Source organism: Hylobates moloch, unplaced genomic scaffold, assembly GCF_009828535.3.
Source record: "Hylobates moloch isolate HMO894 unplaced genomic scaffold, HMol_V3 SCAFFOLD_19, whole genome shotgun sequence".
Taxonomy (NCBI): domain Eukaryota; kingdom Metazoa; phylum Chordata; class Mammalia; order Primates; family Hylobatidae; genus Hylobates; species Hylobates moloch.
Window position 1 is genome coordinate 77,932,261 of NW_026652294.1, and position 16,701 is coordinate 77,948,961.

Below are 16,701 nucleotides of genomic sequence, written 5' to 3' on the forward strand. Positions count from 1 at the left end.
TCATCTTTGAAAAGAGGAAAAAAGGCCCAGGGAGCTTAAGTAACTTCTCCAAAGTTGCACAGTTAGTTAATGATATACAGTTGTGTGACTTTAGTACACAGTGCTTAAGCCCAGCAAATGGAGTAATTCGTGAAAACTTAGTCAAGGTGATATCACACAGCTAGGCTGTATTTCATGGAGCTTAGAACACTTTAAAGACATTTAAAGATATTCTGTGAATTATAGTATGTGTATTTAGTTGCCGGAAACAACAAGATTCCACAGGTCTTTATTTGGTGGATATCTCATAGCTCCCACATTCTAGACCAGTGCCATCGAATTAGAATTTCTAAGAGACAGAAATGCATTATCCAAAATGATAGCCCTTAGATGTGGCTAGTGAGCACATGAGATGTGGCTAGTGTAATGAAGAAACTCAATGTTTTCATTTATTTCATTGTAATGAATTTAAATTTAAATAGCCACATGTGGCTAGGGGCTTCCATATTGGACAGCACAACTTCAGACCCCTGTAATTTAGAGACCTAGTGCAGTAAGCATGTTGAGTATTGAGCTTTGGAGACAGATAAACTCATTCAGATACTTTCTAATTCAGTGAACTTGGCCAATCCCGTAACTGTCTATGTCTCAGGTTTCACATGTGTAAAAAAGAACATATTCCTCCTTAGCACCCAGGGGAGAGAATTCAAGCCAACGTGGCCTGCCTTCCCGTGTTACTTCCCTCTCATTCAAATTTGACACTAGGATTTGGCCTTTCTAGACACTTTCCCCAAATAGATGCAGTGGAGAAGTAGACTTCTAGTTCTAGGAAACAAGGATATTTAGTTCCCACAAGGAAGACTGGAAATCGAAGGGGTGGACTGAGATAAAATCTGAACAATCTCACCTCTCTCTGACATCATTCTCTATCCAGATTCAGTCTTGACTAATAATCAACAGGAAAGAGTTGAACCTGCATTTCTAGAATTCATGGCCCCCCCTTTGTGATATAGGCAAAAACAGACCTTCAGAGGGAGAATCCTTTACAAAATCCTCTAAGCTCTAAACATTGTACGTAGCTCAGAGGAGTCCTGTTTCTGTGGCTGCCGCCCTTCTTCATCCCGCATGCCCAGCCTCCATGTGAACCTCAGCCCCTCTAGATTACCTGAAGCTGCAGTGGTGGGGACACTGGCCGGTGGTGGCTGAGAGGGGCCACTGCTCTCAGTCATGAGGCACGGGTTGCTGCCATTGTTCTCTCTTTTGACAAGTAGCTCGGCTGCACTGGGCAGTGGGATGGGGTGGCTGATGCCCAATTCCTCCTCCTGGGCCTGCTGCCTTCTCAGAGCCACCTGGAAGCACACGACAACGAGTCATCCTCCAGCACTCCAGAATCAGCTTTGCCAAAACACAGAAGCCCCACCCATCCCAGACACCATGATTCACTAGCTCTGGAGGTGAGGTCTGAAAATCTCCCATTTCTTCTTAAACCCACCCAGGTAACTATGATGTGCAAAGCTGAGAAACAGTTTTGAGCCAGACAGTAGGTGCTAAAAAATGCTTGTTGCCAGACATGGTGGCACATGCCTGGAATCCCAGCTACTCAGGAGCCTGGGGCAGGAGAATCACTTAAGCCCAGGAGTTTGAGACTGCAGTGGGCTATGATTGCGCCACTGCAGTCCAACCTCGGAGACAGAGCAAGACCCTGTCTCTTAGCAAACAAACAAAAAAGCTTGTTAAATGACTGTGTAGAATAAGGTTGGCTAGGGAGGGTCAGGAAAAAACTGTAGTCAGCCAAGGGGAGGAGTACAATCTGAAGAGCAGAGTGGGTCAGAAGCACTGACACATTAGAAAGGAAAATGGGATCACTCACTCCTTCATTCCACAAACTCGTAAAAGACCACTGTACTAAAAATACAGACCAGTAAGAGTAGATTGCATCCTACGTTACTTACTGTTTAACAGATGAAACAGGGCCAGGAGTGGTGGTTCGCACCTATAATCCCAGCACTTCTGGAGGCGGAGATGGGCCGATCACCGGAGGTCAGGAGTTCGAGATCGGCCTGGCCAACATGGTGAAACCCCATCTCCACTAAAAAAAATACAAAAATTAGCCGGGCATGTTGGCCCACCTGTAGTCCCAGCTACTCCGGAGGCTGAGGCAGGAGAATCGCTTGAACCCAGGAGGCAGAGGTTGCAGTGAGCCGAGATCACGACACTGCACCCCAGCTTGGGCGACAAAGCAAGACTACGTCTCCAAAAAAAAAAAAAAAAAAAAAGGGCAGCGAAACAGGAGGCAAACATGCCACCACAACACAAGGCAAACTGTGACAAACACCACAAGAGTGGTACACAGAAGTACCTTTCACTCCTACAGAAGAAAGTCAGAGAGAGAAATGTCTTTAACATGTTAAAATCAGCCAGCAGTAGTAATTGGACAGAACCTTGAAGAATAGGATGAGGAGGACTTGGACAGGCAAGGATAAACGTGCAGAACATACTGGAACAATATGGAACAGGGTGGGCAGGAAAGGCAGGGGGTGCTTAGGAAAGCCTGCAGAGCCCTGATTCCTGGGGTGGAGGGAGCATATGGGAGAAGCAGTGGGGAAACGGGCTGGAATCTGGTGTTGAAGTCCCTGAAGGAAGAAGAGGCTGAAGGCAGGCAGGAAGGGAGAAGACAGGTGTGTGATATTCCAGACAGACAGGAAGGAGAGAGCCAGAACTGGGGACCGGAAAGGACCTGACATACCCAAGAAGCTCTTCATGGTCCCTCTTCAATTTATCTTCTTTTAAATAACACTGTTAAAGATTGAAAAAAGGCCAGGCAGGGTTGCTCACAGCTGTAATCCCATCACTTTGGGAGGCTGAGGCAGGTGTATCATCTGAAGTCAGGAGCTCGAGACCAGCCTGACCAATATGGTGAAACCTCATCTCTCCTAAAAATACAAAAACTAGCCAGGCATGGTGGTGTGCGCCTGTAATCTCAGGTACTCAGGAGGCCAAGAGGAGAATTACTTGAACCCAGGAGGCGGAGGTTGCAATGAGCCGAAATTGAGCCACTGCACTCCAGCCTGGGCAATAGAGCAAGACTCCATCTCAAAAAAATAAATAAATAAAAAATAAGATTGAAAAAACAGGTTTAAAGAAAATTAATTGTATTTTTGCTTACTACATGTAACAAAGACTTTCTGCTGAAACTAAGGTATGGTGCTCACGAAATGACAGTGAAGCACCCACACCGCAGACCTGCCCAAATATAAGCCAAAGGTGAAATCAAAACGTTCTATTAAAAAACACAACTACAGGCCGGGCGCAGTGGCTCACGCCTGTAATCCCAGCACTTTGGGAGGCCGAGGCGGGTGGATCACCTGAGGTCAGAAGTTTGAGACCAGCCTGGCCAATATGGTGAAATCCCATATCTACTAAAAATACAAAAATTAACCGGGTGTGGTGGCGTGCACCTGTAGTCCCAGCTACTCGGGAGGCCGAGGCAGAAGAATCGCTTGAACCCGGGAGGCGGAGGTTGCAGTGAGCCGAGATCGTGCCACTGCACTCCAGCCTGGGGGACAGAGCGTGACTCCTGTCTCAAAAAAAAAAAAAAGAAAGGAAGAAAAACAACTACAATTTATATGTTGCTTTAGGAAAACTACAGTCCAAACATAGAAAGCTGATTAATTGGGAAGTAATTTTCCTCATAGCCAAAAAAAGTCTTCGACTTAGAAAAATTCACCTTAAATGATTAATTACTTAAGATTAAATAATTAAGCTTAAATCTTGGATTTCCTATTACTAAGCAAGAGGCTTAGAAACAGAACATCAATGAATCTGACCAGAAACAAGTTTTAAACCCCTGCAAACCTCTGAAGTATGTCAGTGCATACTCACACCCTTACACAAACCCGATGCATATCCAAAATGCCCAAGTATCTACTCCTACACTAAGGACCATCTCTCAAGGTTTCTTAGGAAATATTATATAAAAAGGAAAGGGGGTAACAATTGATTAAGAACGCAACTATACAATTATTTTTGAATCATACATAAGATCAATTTCAAACTATTTAAAAATGACTAAAAGTAGTTGTTTTATGGATTTTTAAGGATTCATCTGGCACAGTACACACCTTCCGGTGTAGAAAATACTGAAGTTTCCCATTCTAAGTGACCTTGAGTTGCTTTTGTTTTTAACGGTGTAAGCAGCCTCCTCTACTAATAAAGATTATTCAAAATTAATTCCTCTACTAGAATATTTTTACTACATTTTGAGAAATCCCCCAAGCATATTCTCCACACTAAATATTTAAGCCAACAACTAAATGTTTAGAGAATTTTTCTACCCAGAGTATAATTTAAAATCCATTAATTTTTTTCAGTAAACTCATTGTGACGCATTTTACTGCCATACCCAGGGTATTCTTTTCATCCACTATAGATTAAGCTTAAAAACTCTATTAAGAAATTAAGCAAAACAATATCTATTTTCATGACTGCAACTCGCCATCTGTGAAGCCAAAATACGTTTAGTATAAAACACATTTGTAAAAATCTGATGTATTATATAAAAGCATATAACCTTCGGGCATTTGTTGTCAATGGAGGATATTTACACGTTCCTAATCAAAAGTAGCACATCGTTAGCAAACATTTCTTTGTTATCTTTTCATTTTAAATAACCTGCCTTAAAAAGATGAAACAACTTTTAACTGGAAATAACGTGGATTACTGCCTTCTAAAAATCCTTTTAGAACGCTAACGACATCAACTTTCCGTTAAAATGTGAAATTACTAGCCGACTTACGAACCTTTAAAAAAACAAAACCACAGACGGACAAAATCTCAAACCTTAGCGCGCTTTTTTCCACCTGCGCATATTTTTTAAAATTCTTAAGCGTGCTTTGAAACATCTTCAAAGTAATTTGCACTTTAATCTTCGGTCGAGAATGCACATTTTAAAACGCTAATAAAATTTCCAGAGTTCTCAAAATGGCTGAGGCGCTCAGGCTCCGTCCACGGGGGGCGAAGACAAAAAGTGCGCCAGGCGCACAGGGAAGACGACGCAACGCTGCGTCCATTGCAGCGACTTTTCCAGAAAGACAAAACAGGCTTTCCGACGGGCTACCCGGGTAAGCAGCAGCCCAGCCGAGTCTCCCTTTCCCCCTAACCGAGCGGCCAGCGCTGGCGCCCTCCAAGATCCTCTCTAATTTAAGTGCAACTCAGCAAGGAGGGAGAGTCAGAGATTCTGGGGACGCTCGAGGAAATCTAACCGCGAAACCCTCAGCTCCCAAGGCACGGTCGGAGATCTTGGGACCCTGAAGCGGAAAGAATTCCGCAATTCTCTGCTGGGAGAACGGGGCTAGAGATCCCGGGGATTCCCTTGGAGTCGAACCCTCCCCACTACCCTCACCTCGGAGGGCGGGAGCGAGGATCCTGAAGGCTCCTCCGGCGCAATAAACCCCGCCAGCTCTGTTAGAGCGCGGGCTCTGGGATTGCGGGGAAGCCCAGCGGGGCGAAACCCGAAATTCCCTGCCCTGAGAGCGGGATCAGGGACCTCAGGGACCCGGGAGCAGAGGGAACCCCCGCAACTCTCTTCAGCGGGCGAGTTAGAGATCCCATGGACTCCCGTAGAGGTGAACCCCGCAACTCCGCCGAAAGGCAAGGTCAGAGATCGTAGGGAACCCCGAGCCGAGCGAAGCTCGCAACTCTGCCCGGGGGGCTGGATCACAGACGCGTCTCCGGCCCTCCCAGACCGGCGTTGTAGCGTGGCCCGGAGCCCAGGACCCCAAGCGCCGCGGCCGTCGGCGGTACTCGCAGCATCTCTCCACAACCCAAGACCCGCATGGCGACGGCCTTGCTGGGGGGACTTCATTCAAAAAACTCGGGCCCCGCCGGGAGCGGTGGCCCACGCCTGTAATCCCAGCACTTTGGGAGGCCGAGGCGGGTGGATCACCTGAGGTCACGAGTTCGAGACCAGTCTGACCAATATGGTGCAACCCCCGTGTCTACTAAAAGTGCAAAAATTAGCCGGGCATGGTGGCGTGCGCCTGTAGTCCCAGCTACTTGGGAGGCTGAGACAGGATAATTGCGTGAACCCGGGAGGCGGAGATTGCAGTGAGCCGAGATCGCGCCACTACACTCCAGCCTGGGCAACCGAGAAAGACTCCATCAAAGAAAAAAAAAAAAACCCTAGGGCTGAACCCCGGCTCCCGGACGCCCGCACCCACCTGCGCGGCCATCACGCGCTGCCTCTCGGCGATCAGGTTGCACTTCTTGCACTGGCAGTCCCGCCACATGCAGAAGCGCTTGTGGCCCTTGAGCGGCGACGCATAGCCGTGGTTCCTGCAGCGTGCGCACTTGGGCAGCCGCGGGGACTTCTTGCTCCCGGCACCCAGGCCCGACGCCCCGGAGCCGGAGCCGCCTCCGCCGCTGCTGCCCCCGGCGCTCGAGCAACCGGCCGCCCCCATTAGCGCCCCAGACGCTTTGCCAAAGCCCCCGGCTTTGCCCTGCGGCGGTGCCCCGGGGACGTGAGGGGCTTCCGACGGTGTAGAGGGCTTGCCGAATGCCTCGTCGTTGGGCATGGTGCCCCTAGGAGAAGTGTGAGCACTCTGGCCGCCTCTCTCGCCTGGAGACTGCTCTAAGGGATGAACCCGCCGGACAGCGCGGCTCCGGAGGAGGCGGCGCAGGAGACGTGTGCGCTGCAGCCGGAGGTGCAGCTGAAGTGGCGAGGTCTGGACACGCCACGCCCGGAGTGGTGGGGGGTTGTGCCTTTTCTTTTGGCGCGCGCGCGCGCGACTCAGAACTTTTGGATACTTTTCAGAACATTCCCGGGACTGCCTGGGAGGGAGCGTGGCCACGCCCAACGCCCCCCACTCCAGCCACCGCTCTCCAGCTGTTTGCAAACTTGCACCGGCTGCAAGCATCCAGGGCTTTGCTGCTGGGTCCCTGCAAGCGCAGAGAGATACAGAGCGGCCCGGGAATCGTGTGGCACCCCTCCCCCCGCTCTTGGAGGCGCCAAGACCTGGTTGCCAAAGCACGGTGCACCGAGAAAGCTGGGCACCCCAGGTCAAGACCAGAGCCGTGCTTGCATGCTTAGAGGAGGTGCAAACCACCCTACGGGGTCTTCTAGCTCCCTTTCCCCCAGAAAGACGCACCAGATTTGATAGAGCCGACCTTGGCAGCAGCCAAGTCAGAAAAAAAAATTTTTTTCTCGCTTAAGAGAATTAAATATGAGGTGGAAGGCCTGAGAAATTTATAGGGTAAATGAGATTTGCCCTATATACGGCAAATAAGATCCTCAGTGTGTAGGGCACAAGCACTTCAAAAATTTCAAAGGTTGGAACTTTCCGTTCTCCGTTTATCCCTTCCTGCGTCTGTGTTCATTTGCTCACAAGACTTCTACCTTCTTCGCACCAGATAACTTTACGATCTACTGTTCCAGCCCGTGTTCCCGTTCGCTTCAGGTGCATATAGCTTCTTGCCTGTGAGGCGGCTTAAACTTAGACTCTGCAGGCACGGGAAACTCAAACTTAAAAAGAAACATATATATTAAAAAAACTGGGATTGGGGGGGTGGGTGGTTACACAGATGTAGACATTTATCAAAACTCATTCTACACTTCATATCTGTGCATTTTACTGTATGTCATTATACCTCTAAACACACACACACACACACACACACACGCACACACACAAAAACACACACAAAAAAACAACCTGTCTGGATCATCTTACATCCTGTCCCAGGGATCTCATCGTGAACTCCCGCTCCAGCCATGCCTGTGTCCTCAGCACCTGCACAACAAATGTATCCCTAAGGCCTGCTGAGCAAAAGTTCTTCCTGCACACCCACGTGCCCCCTAAGGCCAGCCCTTCACCTCAAGTCTGAATCTCTACATTAGCTCCCAGCTAGTATCTCCATGTCTTAGTCTTCCAGTATATTCTATACACACAGCAGGGGGCCCCAGCAGTACATTGCTACTGTTTTCCATGTTAACAAGTTAAAGACCCCGGAGTGGGTCTTAATGCACTTTGAATGCCCCTTATTTTCCACCAGCACTGGTACTCACCTTCAGGATCCTGGGCCGCCTCCAGACCTAGGGGATTATTTCTCCAAAGAGGCATGGTCATCCTGTTCAGCTTCTCATCAAAACGGTTGTACTGTGGCCACGTCTTTCAGCAGTTTGGTGTTTTCAGCAGTGAGTTCTGAAATCCTGGAATCTGCCTTTGGAGCTCTAATTCTGAGGCCTCGCTCACAGGCCCTTTCCCTCAGTCTGAAATTTCTCCATTAGTATTCTCTGTCTGAAAATTACTTCCAAAAGAAGCTTCTAGCTTTACACACCACCTCATACCCTACCTGTGAAACCAGTGAATACTCCTGACAGGAGCTAGGATGCAACCATCTATCCCATTCTGGAAACTTATAAATGATAACCACTTAAATCTTCCATTAAAAACAATCTTCCATTAAAACTCGCATGTCAATTGCTATTATCGAACATTTATGATCTTTTTCCAGATTTATATTTTATTTGTTTATTTAATTTTTAGAGATAGAGTCTTGCTCTGTTGCCTGGGCTAGAGTGCAGTGGCACAGTCATAGCTCACTGTAGCCTCCAGCTTCTGGACTAAAGGGATCCTCCTGCCTCAGCCTTCCAAGTAGCTGGGGCTAGAAGCATGGGCTACCATGCCTAATTCTTTTTTTTTTTTTTTTGAAACGGAGTCTCGAACTGTCACCCAGGCTGGAGTGCAGTGGCGCCATCTCAGCCCACTGCAAGCTCCACCTACCGGGTTCATGCCATTCTCCTGCCTCAGCCTCCCAAGTAGCTGAGACTACAGGTGCCTGCCACCATGCCCGGCTAATTTTTTTGTATTTTTAGTAGAGACCGGGTTTCAACGTGTAAGCCGGGATGGTCTCGATCTCCTGACCTCGTGATCTGCCCACCTCGGCCTCCCAAAGTGCTGGGATTACAAGCATGAGCCACCAAGCCTGGCCCCAATTTTTAAAATTTTTTGTGGAGACAGGGGCTTCCTATGTTACTCAGGCTGGTCTCAAACTCCTGGCCTCAAGTGATTCTCTTCCTTCCACCTCCCAAAGCACTGAGATTTATAGGTGTGAGCCACCGTGCCTGACCCATATTTGTATTTTAATATATAAACTGGAGCTGAATCATTCCCAAGGTCCTGTCCAGTTCTAGAGACTGAAGTAGATGCAGGAAGAAGCAGCTGTCAAATCCCAAATTACAGGGGAATATATGTTCTTTATAAGCATCCTATTACTGGAATCTGTGAAGGAGGAATTTAAGCCCACAGAAAATTCGGCGCTAGGAATCTGTGTGACCAAGGTATTATGTTTTTTTTCTTTTTTTTTTTCTGAGACCGAGTCTCGCTCTGTCGCCCAGGCTGGAGTGCAGTGGCACCATCTCCGCTCACTGCAAGCTCCACCTCCTGGGTTCATGCCATTCTCCTGCCTCAGCCTCCCGAGTAGCTGGGACTATAGGCGCCCGCCACCACGGCCAGCTAATTTTTTGTATTTTTAGTAGAGACGGGCTTTCACCGTGTTAGCCAGGATGGTCTCCATCTCCTGACCTCGTGATCCGCCCGCCTCGGCCTCCCAAAGTGCTGGGATTACAGGCGTGAGCCACTGCACCCAGCATGACCAAGGTATTAAAAAATAAAATATTGTGATGAAGTTAATAGCCTAGTAAAGTTTTTATTCACAAACCACAGAAGAGGTACCAGACAGGAGACCACCAAAAATAGAGACGGGCCCTGCACAGTGGCTCACGTCTATAATCTCAGCACTTTGGGAGGCCAAGGTGGGTGGACCACCTCAGGTCAGGAGTTTGAGACCAGCCTGGTCAACATGGTGAAACCCCTTCTCTACTAAAAATGCAAAATTAGCCGGGCGTGGTGGTGCACACCTGTAATCCCAGCTACTCGGGAGGCTGAGGCAGGATAATCACTTGAACCCAGGAGGCGGAGGTAGCAGTGAGCCAAGATCATGCCATTGCACTCCAGCCTGGGCAAAAAAAGCAAAAATCCATCTCAAAAAAAAAAAAAAAAAAAAGTGGCCAGGCGCGGTGGCTCACACCTGTAATCCCAGCACTTTGGGAGGCAGAGGCAGGTGCATCATGAAGTCAGGGGTTCAAGACCAGCCTGAGCAACATGGTGAAACCCTGTCCCTACTAAAAATACAAAAATTAACCAGGCTAATTTTTGAGATTGTGGCTTGTGCCTGCAATCTCAGCTACTCAGGAGGCTGAAGCAGGAGACTCTCTTAAAACCCGGGAGGCAGATCTTGCAGTGAGCTGAGATTGCGCCATTGTACTCTAGTCTGGGCGGCAGAGGGAGACTCCGTCTCAAGAAAAAAAAAAAGTCTGGGCGCAGCAGCTCATGCCTGTAATCCCAGCACTTTGGGAGGCCGAGGCAGATCACTTGAGGTCAGGAGTTCGAGACCAGCCTGACCAACATGGTGAAACCCTGTCTCTACTAAAATACAAAAATTAGCTGGGCAGGGTGGTGGGTGCCTTTAATTCCAGCTACTTGGGAGGCTGAGGCTAGAGAATCGCTTGAACCCTGGAGGCAGAGGTTGCAGTGATCCGAGACGGTGCCACTGCACTCTAGCCTGGGTGAGAGAGTGAGACTCTGCCTCAAGAAAAAAAAAAAATAGAGACAGGAAGGCCCCAAGAATGAACAAATTTGTACTGGATATTTCAAGTAGCCTGGCTTTGTTGTCTCCTTTCTCTCTTCTTTTTGTAGACATGGAAGCCATAAAGACAATGATGCAGATCTGTATTTACTGAAATAGAAATACGTCCAAGACATATTGGTAAGTGGGGAGAGGGGCAGTTCTAAAACATGTCAGGGTTGGGCAAAGACTTCTTAGGCATAACACCAAAAGCAAAAGTGGGCCCAGCGCAGTGGCTCATGCCTGTAATCCTAGCATGCTGGGAGACGGAGGCGGGTAGACTGCCTGAGCTCAGGAGATCGAGACCAGCCTGGGCAACACGGTGAAACCCCATCTCTACTAAAATGCAAAAAATTAGCCAGGCGTGGCAGCCTGCGCCTGTAATCCCAGCTACTGAGGAGGCTGAGGCAGGAAAATTGCTTGAACTGGGGAAGCAGAGGTTGCAGTGAGGCATGATCACACCACTGCACTCTAGCCTGGGCCACAGAGCGAGACTCCATCTCAGAAAAAACAAAGCAAAAGTGATGAAAAGAAAAAAACTGACCAACTGGACTTCACCAAAATTCAAAACTTTTGTGTCTTCAAAAGATACCATTAAGAAAATGAAAATACTGCCTGACGCGGTGTCTCACGCCCGTAATCCCAGCACTTTGGGAGGCCGAGGTGGGCAGATCACCTGATGTCAGGAGTTCGAGACCAGCCTGGCCAACTTGGCGAAACTCCGTCTCTACTAAAAATACAAAAATTAGCCAGGCGTGGTGGCGGGTGCCTGTAATCCCAGCTACTCGGGAGGCTGAGGCAGGAGAATCACTTGAAACCTGGAGGTGCAGGTTGCAGTGAGCCAAGATGGCGCCACCACACTATAGCCTAGGTGACAAGGCGAGACTCCATCTCAAAAAAAAGAAAAAAAAAAAGAGAAGAGAAAAAGAAAAGAAAATGAAAATACTGCCGGGCGCGGTGGCTCACGCCTGTAATCCCAGCACTTTGGGAGGCCAAGGTGGGCAGATCACAAGGTCAGGAGATCAAGACCATCCTGGCTAACACAGTGAAACCCCATCTCTACTAAAATTACAAAAAATTAGCCGGGTGAGGTGGCAGGCACCTGTAGTCCCAGCTACTCGGGAGGCTGAGGTAGAATGGTGTGAACCCCGGGGGGCGGAGCCTGCAGTGAGCCAAGATCGCGCCACTGCACTCCAGCCTGGGTGACAGCGAGACTCTGTCTCAAAAAAAAAAAAAAGAAAATGAAAATACAAGCCAAAACATTTTGTGAGAAAATATTTGAAAATCACATATCTGATCATTGTATATCTGATTTGTATCCAGAATATATAAACAACTCTTACAATTTAATAATGAAAAGATAACCCAATTGAAAAAATGGGTTTAATATGGCTGGGCATGGTGGCTTACACCTACAATCTCAGCGCTTTGAGAGGCTGAGGCAGGAGGATATCTTGAACCCAGGAGTTCAAGACCAGCCTGGGCAATATAGGGAGACCCCATCTCTGTAAATAATTTAAAAATTAGCCAAGTGTAGTAGTGTGCACCTGTAGTCCCAGCTACTCAGGAGGCTGAGGTGGAAGGATCACTTGAACCTGGGAGGCTGCAGTGAGCTGAGATGGCGCCACTGCACTCCAGCCTGGGAGACAGAGCAAAACCCTGTCAAAAAAACAAAACAAGATTTGAATAGACATTTTACCAAAGAAAATATTCAAATAGCCAAAAGATGTTCAGTGTATTTACTCATTAGAGAAATACAAATAAAAAACATAATAAGCTATTGCTTCACTCTCACTAGGATACCTGTGATCAAAAAGATAGACAATGGCAAGTATTGACTAGGATGTGAAGAAACCAGAACTCTCATATATTGCTGATGGGTATGTAAAATTGTGGAAAACTTAACATATGACCCAATAATTTCAATACTAGGTCTCTTCCTCAGAGAAGTGAAAACATACGCGCATGCAAAGACTCATACATTAAAACGTATAACAGCATTATTTTTTTAAGCAGAGTCTCGCTGTTGCCCAGGATGGAGTGCAGGGGCACGATCTCGGCTCACTGCAGCCTCTGCCTCTCGGGCTCAAGCAGTTCTCCCTGCCTCAGCCTCCTGAGTAGCTGGGATTACAGGCGCCTGCCACCACGCCTGGTTAATTTTTTTTATTTTTAGTAGAGATGGGGTTTCACCATGTTGGCCAGGCTGGTCTGGAACTCCTGGTCTCAAGTGATCCGCCCGCCTCAGCCTCCCAAAGTGCTGGGATTACAGGCGTGAGCCACCACGCCCGCCCTGTCTGATTTTTTTTAACACTTAGCAGGCATTACTTTTACTATTAGAATAAAACAATACATTGTTTTATTGCTGAGGCAATATAGCATATTGATTAAATGCATAGCTTTGAATCCAAGCTCTGTGACCTTAGGCTCCTTAACTGTTCTGTGACTCAGTCTTCTCACCTATAAAAAGGGGTTAATACTAATGCCTACTTCAAAGGGTTACTGAGAAGACTAAATTAGTTAATACTTGTGGAGTGCTGAGAAAATTAAGTGGTACACAGTAACATGTCTTTTATTGTGGTTGTTATTTCCCGATTGGAAAGAAAAAAAGAGTACAGAGAAAGCAGATATATACACATATACACCTGCCACATATTGGAAGAACCTGTGGGGAGGGGAAGCTACGGAAGGCACTGATGATCAATTCCATCTACTTTGCATTTCGTCCACAGAAAGCTGTTTTTATCCCGGATCTTGGTACAACAGGTCAAGGGAAACTTCTGGGTGGTGCCTCTGACCATGTATATGAAGTGAGATACTATATGATCAAAATATTCAGCTCCCTTTGCCAAATGTGCAGCTGTGAGTCAGCTGGCCTGAACTGACGGTAAGGTGTACAGCTGTGTGTGATGAATGTCCAGGTTGATTCCATCTCATACGAGTCCTCCTCCACTAAATGCTACTGCTCCTACCAGCAGGTAGAAGGGACAAGTGGGACTGCTAGGACCTGAAGCATTTAGTGGAGGAGGACCTTGTATGAGATGGAAGATTAAACTGTAGTCACACAGGATTTGAGGAGGCTGAAAGGAGAAAACAAGACATTCTAGGTCATGGGAACAACGAAAGGAAGGCTGGGCATTGGGAGTGTGCCTGTAGGTTGGGGGAGAGGGCACAGACATGCCAGTCTGGAACAGAGGAGTCAAGCTGGAGCCCAGCAGGAGATAAGGTTGGAAAGATAGCATGGCACCTTGCCTGCCAGTGAGGAATTTGGCTTCTATCCTTTAGGCAAATTGAGAGTGATGGAGGCTTTCGTCCTTGAGGTGTTTGAGGAATGAAAGTGTAAGTGTGGGTTCTGCCAATCACTGCCTGATCGGAACAAACCAGTTAGCAGCATCTTTGGGCTTTCTGTCCTTACACAGGGACAATATCAGGGATTAGGGATGTTTGTAAAATGCCAAGATGTTTGTTCTATGCCTGCCACATAGAAATTGCTTGATCATTGTTGATAGCTGACACTGACTGTAGTTTGGATTGGAGGAACAGGAGGAACCTGAAAGCAGATAGTGCTGGCGTGGACCTAGTTGTTCAGAAAGATGGCTATGTTTGAGGTTGCAGCAGTGAAACCTAATTACCAACCACTTTCCTCTATGCATTTGAGTTCCCACCAACATCCACGCAGACAAACAAAGGCAGTCAGGATCCTGTGTATCTTAGGTAAGAATAGAGGTCTTGCAATCAGACTCCCTGTGTTGGAGTCCCAGTTTTGCTATTTACCAGCCATATGCCTATGGGCAAGTCACTTACCCTGTTTGTGCCACCCTTTCCCCATCTGAAAATTGGAAATAACCTGAGAACTGTTGTGAAGATGCAATAATTGACATATGTAAAGGGCTTAAAACAGTGCCTATGAGAGAATAAAGACTGTCCAAGTGTGAGCTATTACTGTTTTCTAATTCTGTAAGAGGAATTTCTTTTTTTTTTTGAGACGGAGTTTCACTCTTGTTGCCCAGGCTGGAGTGCAATGGCTCAATCTCGGCTCACCCAATCACCGCCTCCTGGGTTCAAGAGATTCTCCTGCCTCAGCCTCCCGAGTAGCTGGGATTACAGGCATGTGCCACCATGCCTGGCTAATTTTGCACTTTTAGTAGAGACAGGGCTTCCTCCATGTTGGTCAGGCTAGTCCTGAACTCCTGACTTCAGGCGATCCGCCCGCCCTGGCCTCCCAAAGTGCTGCGATTACAGGTGTGAGCCACCGCGTCCGGCCCTTGTAAGAGGAATTTTGAAGCGCAAATTGAAGATGAGGGGGTCTAGGAGGCAGGTTTTAGGATCTGAGCAGTTTGCTAGTTCTTCCCAAATAACATGTTCTCAACAAAGTTAGTAATTGGAACCCCAGCTTGGAAACTGGAAGTAAATGACAAAGCCTCTAGGTGGTAAACATTTGTCTCAAGCACAGCATCCTGATGTTATCTGAGCATCCAGAGCCTGTGTCAGGCTCTTAGGAAGATGAGGGGTACACTAAGGTAGCACATCATAAGCAGCACATTGGCAGGTTAGCAAAATGGAAGGCTGATGAGAGGGGGCAGCACAGCCATAAAACAGGGAAGCCGGGTCTCTGTTACTCAGGGCTGGGGCCATCACTGCTTTTTAGACTATACAGAGAGTGATTGGTTTTCACAAGTAATGCCTGTATGAGTTATCAAAAGAGCACGTCATGTTCATTTCATTACTCTTTTTTTTTTTTCTGAGACGGAGTCTCACTCTGTCGCCCAGGCTGGAGTGCAGTGGCGCCATCTCGGCTCACAGCAAGCTCCGCCTCCTGGGTTCACGCCATTCTGCTGCCTCAGCCTCCCCAGTAACTGGAACTACAGGCATCCGCCACTATGCCCGGCTAATTTTTTTTGTATTTTTAGTAGAGACAGGGCTTCACCGTATTAGCCATGATGGTCTCGATCTCCTGACCTCGTGATCCACCTGCCTTGGCCTCCCAAAGTGCTGGGATTACAGGTATGAGCCACCGCATCTGGCCTCATTACTCTTTTTTTAAGCGTATGAATAATTTTAGATATTTTTCCCCAGTGAAAATTGTTAAAATGTAAGTTTTGACATGTAAAAGAGAAACTTTGTCATTTAGAAAAAGCACTGCATGTGATGCAGGTTAAATAAAGTAATTCAAAGAAAATGGACTCATAATCCAGATAAATTAAGATATTTATTTATTTATTATTTTTTTGAGACGGAGTCTCACTCTGCTGCCAGGCTGGAGTGCAGTGGCGCCATCTCAGCTCACTGCAACCTATGCCACCCAGGTTCAAGCGATTTTCCCCTGCCTCAGCCTCCCAAATAGCTGGGACTACAGGTGTGCACCACTGCCCAGCTAATTTTTGTATTTTTAGTAGAGACAGGGTTTCACTACCTTGGCCAGGATGGTCTCAATCTCTTGACCTCGTGATCTGCCTGCCTTGGCCTCCCAAAGTGCTGGGATTACAGGTGTGAGCCACCTTGCCTGGCCAAGATATTTATTTATTTATCTTTTTATTTTTTTGAGACAGAGTCTCACTCTGTCGCCCATGCTGGAGTGCAATGGTGTGATCTCGGCTCACTGCAACCTCTGCCTCCCAGATTTAAACGATTCTCCTGCCTCAGCCTCCTGAGTAGCTGGGATTACAGGCGCCTGCCACGATGCCTGGCAAATTTTTGTATTTTTAGTAGAGACGGGGTTTCACCATCTTAGCCAGGCTGGTCTCAAACTCCTGACATTGTGATCCATCCGCCTCGGCCTCCAAAAGTGCTGGGATTACAGTTGTGAGCCACTGTCCTGGCCCCAAGATATTTATTTTTAAGATAATTGTAGATGACTTTTCAGTATTAACTGCTGTTTTGAAACAATCAGGAGACTGACTCATTAATCTAAAGGAAAAAAATAGTTTATCATCATACATTTTTCTTCTAGAATCAATTGCTTAAAACTTTAAGAAGAGGGCGGGGTGCGATGGCTCACGCCTGTAATCCCAGCACTTTGGGAGGCTGAGGGGCGTGGATCAC

At 47.5% G+C, this 16,701-nt stretch overlaps 1 protein-coding gene across 2 annotated transcripts in view; it reads right to left on the reverse strand.

Moving 5' to 3' along the window:
• DMRT1 (doublesex and mab-3 related transcription factor 1) overlaps nucleotides 1-6,693 on the reverse strand; it is a 131,143-nt gene extending 124,450 nt beyond the window's left edge. The window contains exons 1-2 of one of the 2 annotated variants that reach the window (XM_032138041.2): nucleotides 6,198-6,693; nucleotides 1,145-1,328 (exon numbers count right to left, since the gene is read on the reverse strand). In XM_032138041.2, the coding sequence (XP_031993932.1) occupies nucleotides 1,145-1,328; nucleotides 6,198-6,551 (538 nt within the window). In that variant the 5' untranslated portion in view covers nucleotides 6,552-6,693. The remainder of the gene's footprint in view (nucleotides 1-1,144; nucleotides 1,329-6,197) is intronic. The other variant, XM_058431529.1, reaches the window with a different exon arrangement.
• Between the last annotated feature and the right edge of the window lie 10,008 nt (nucleotides 6,694-16,701).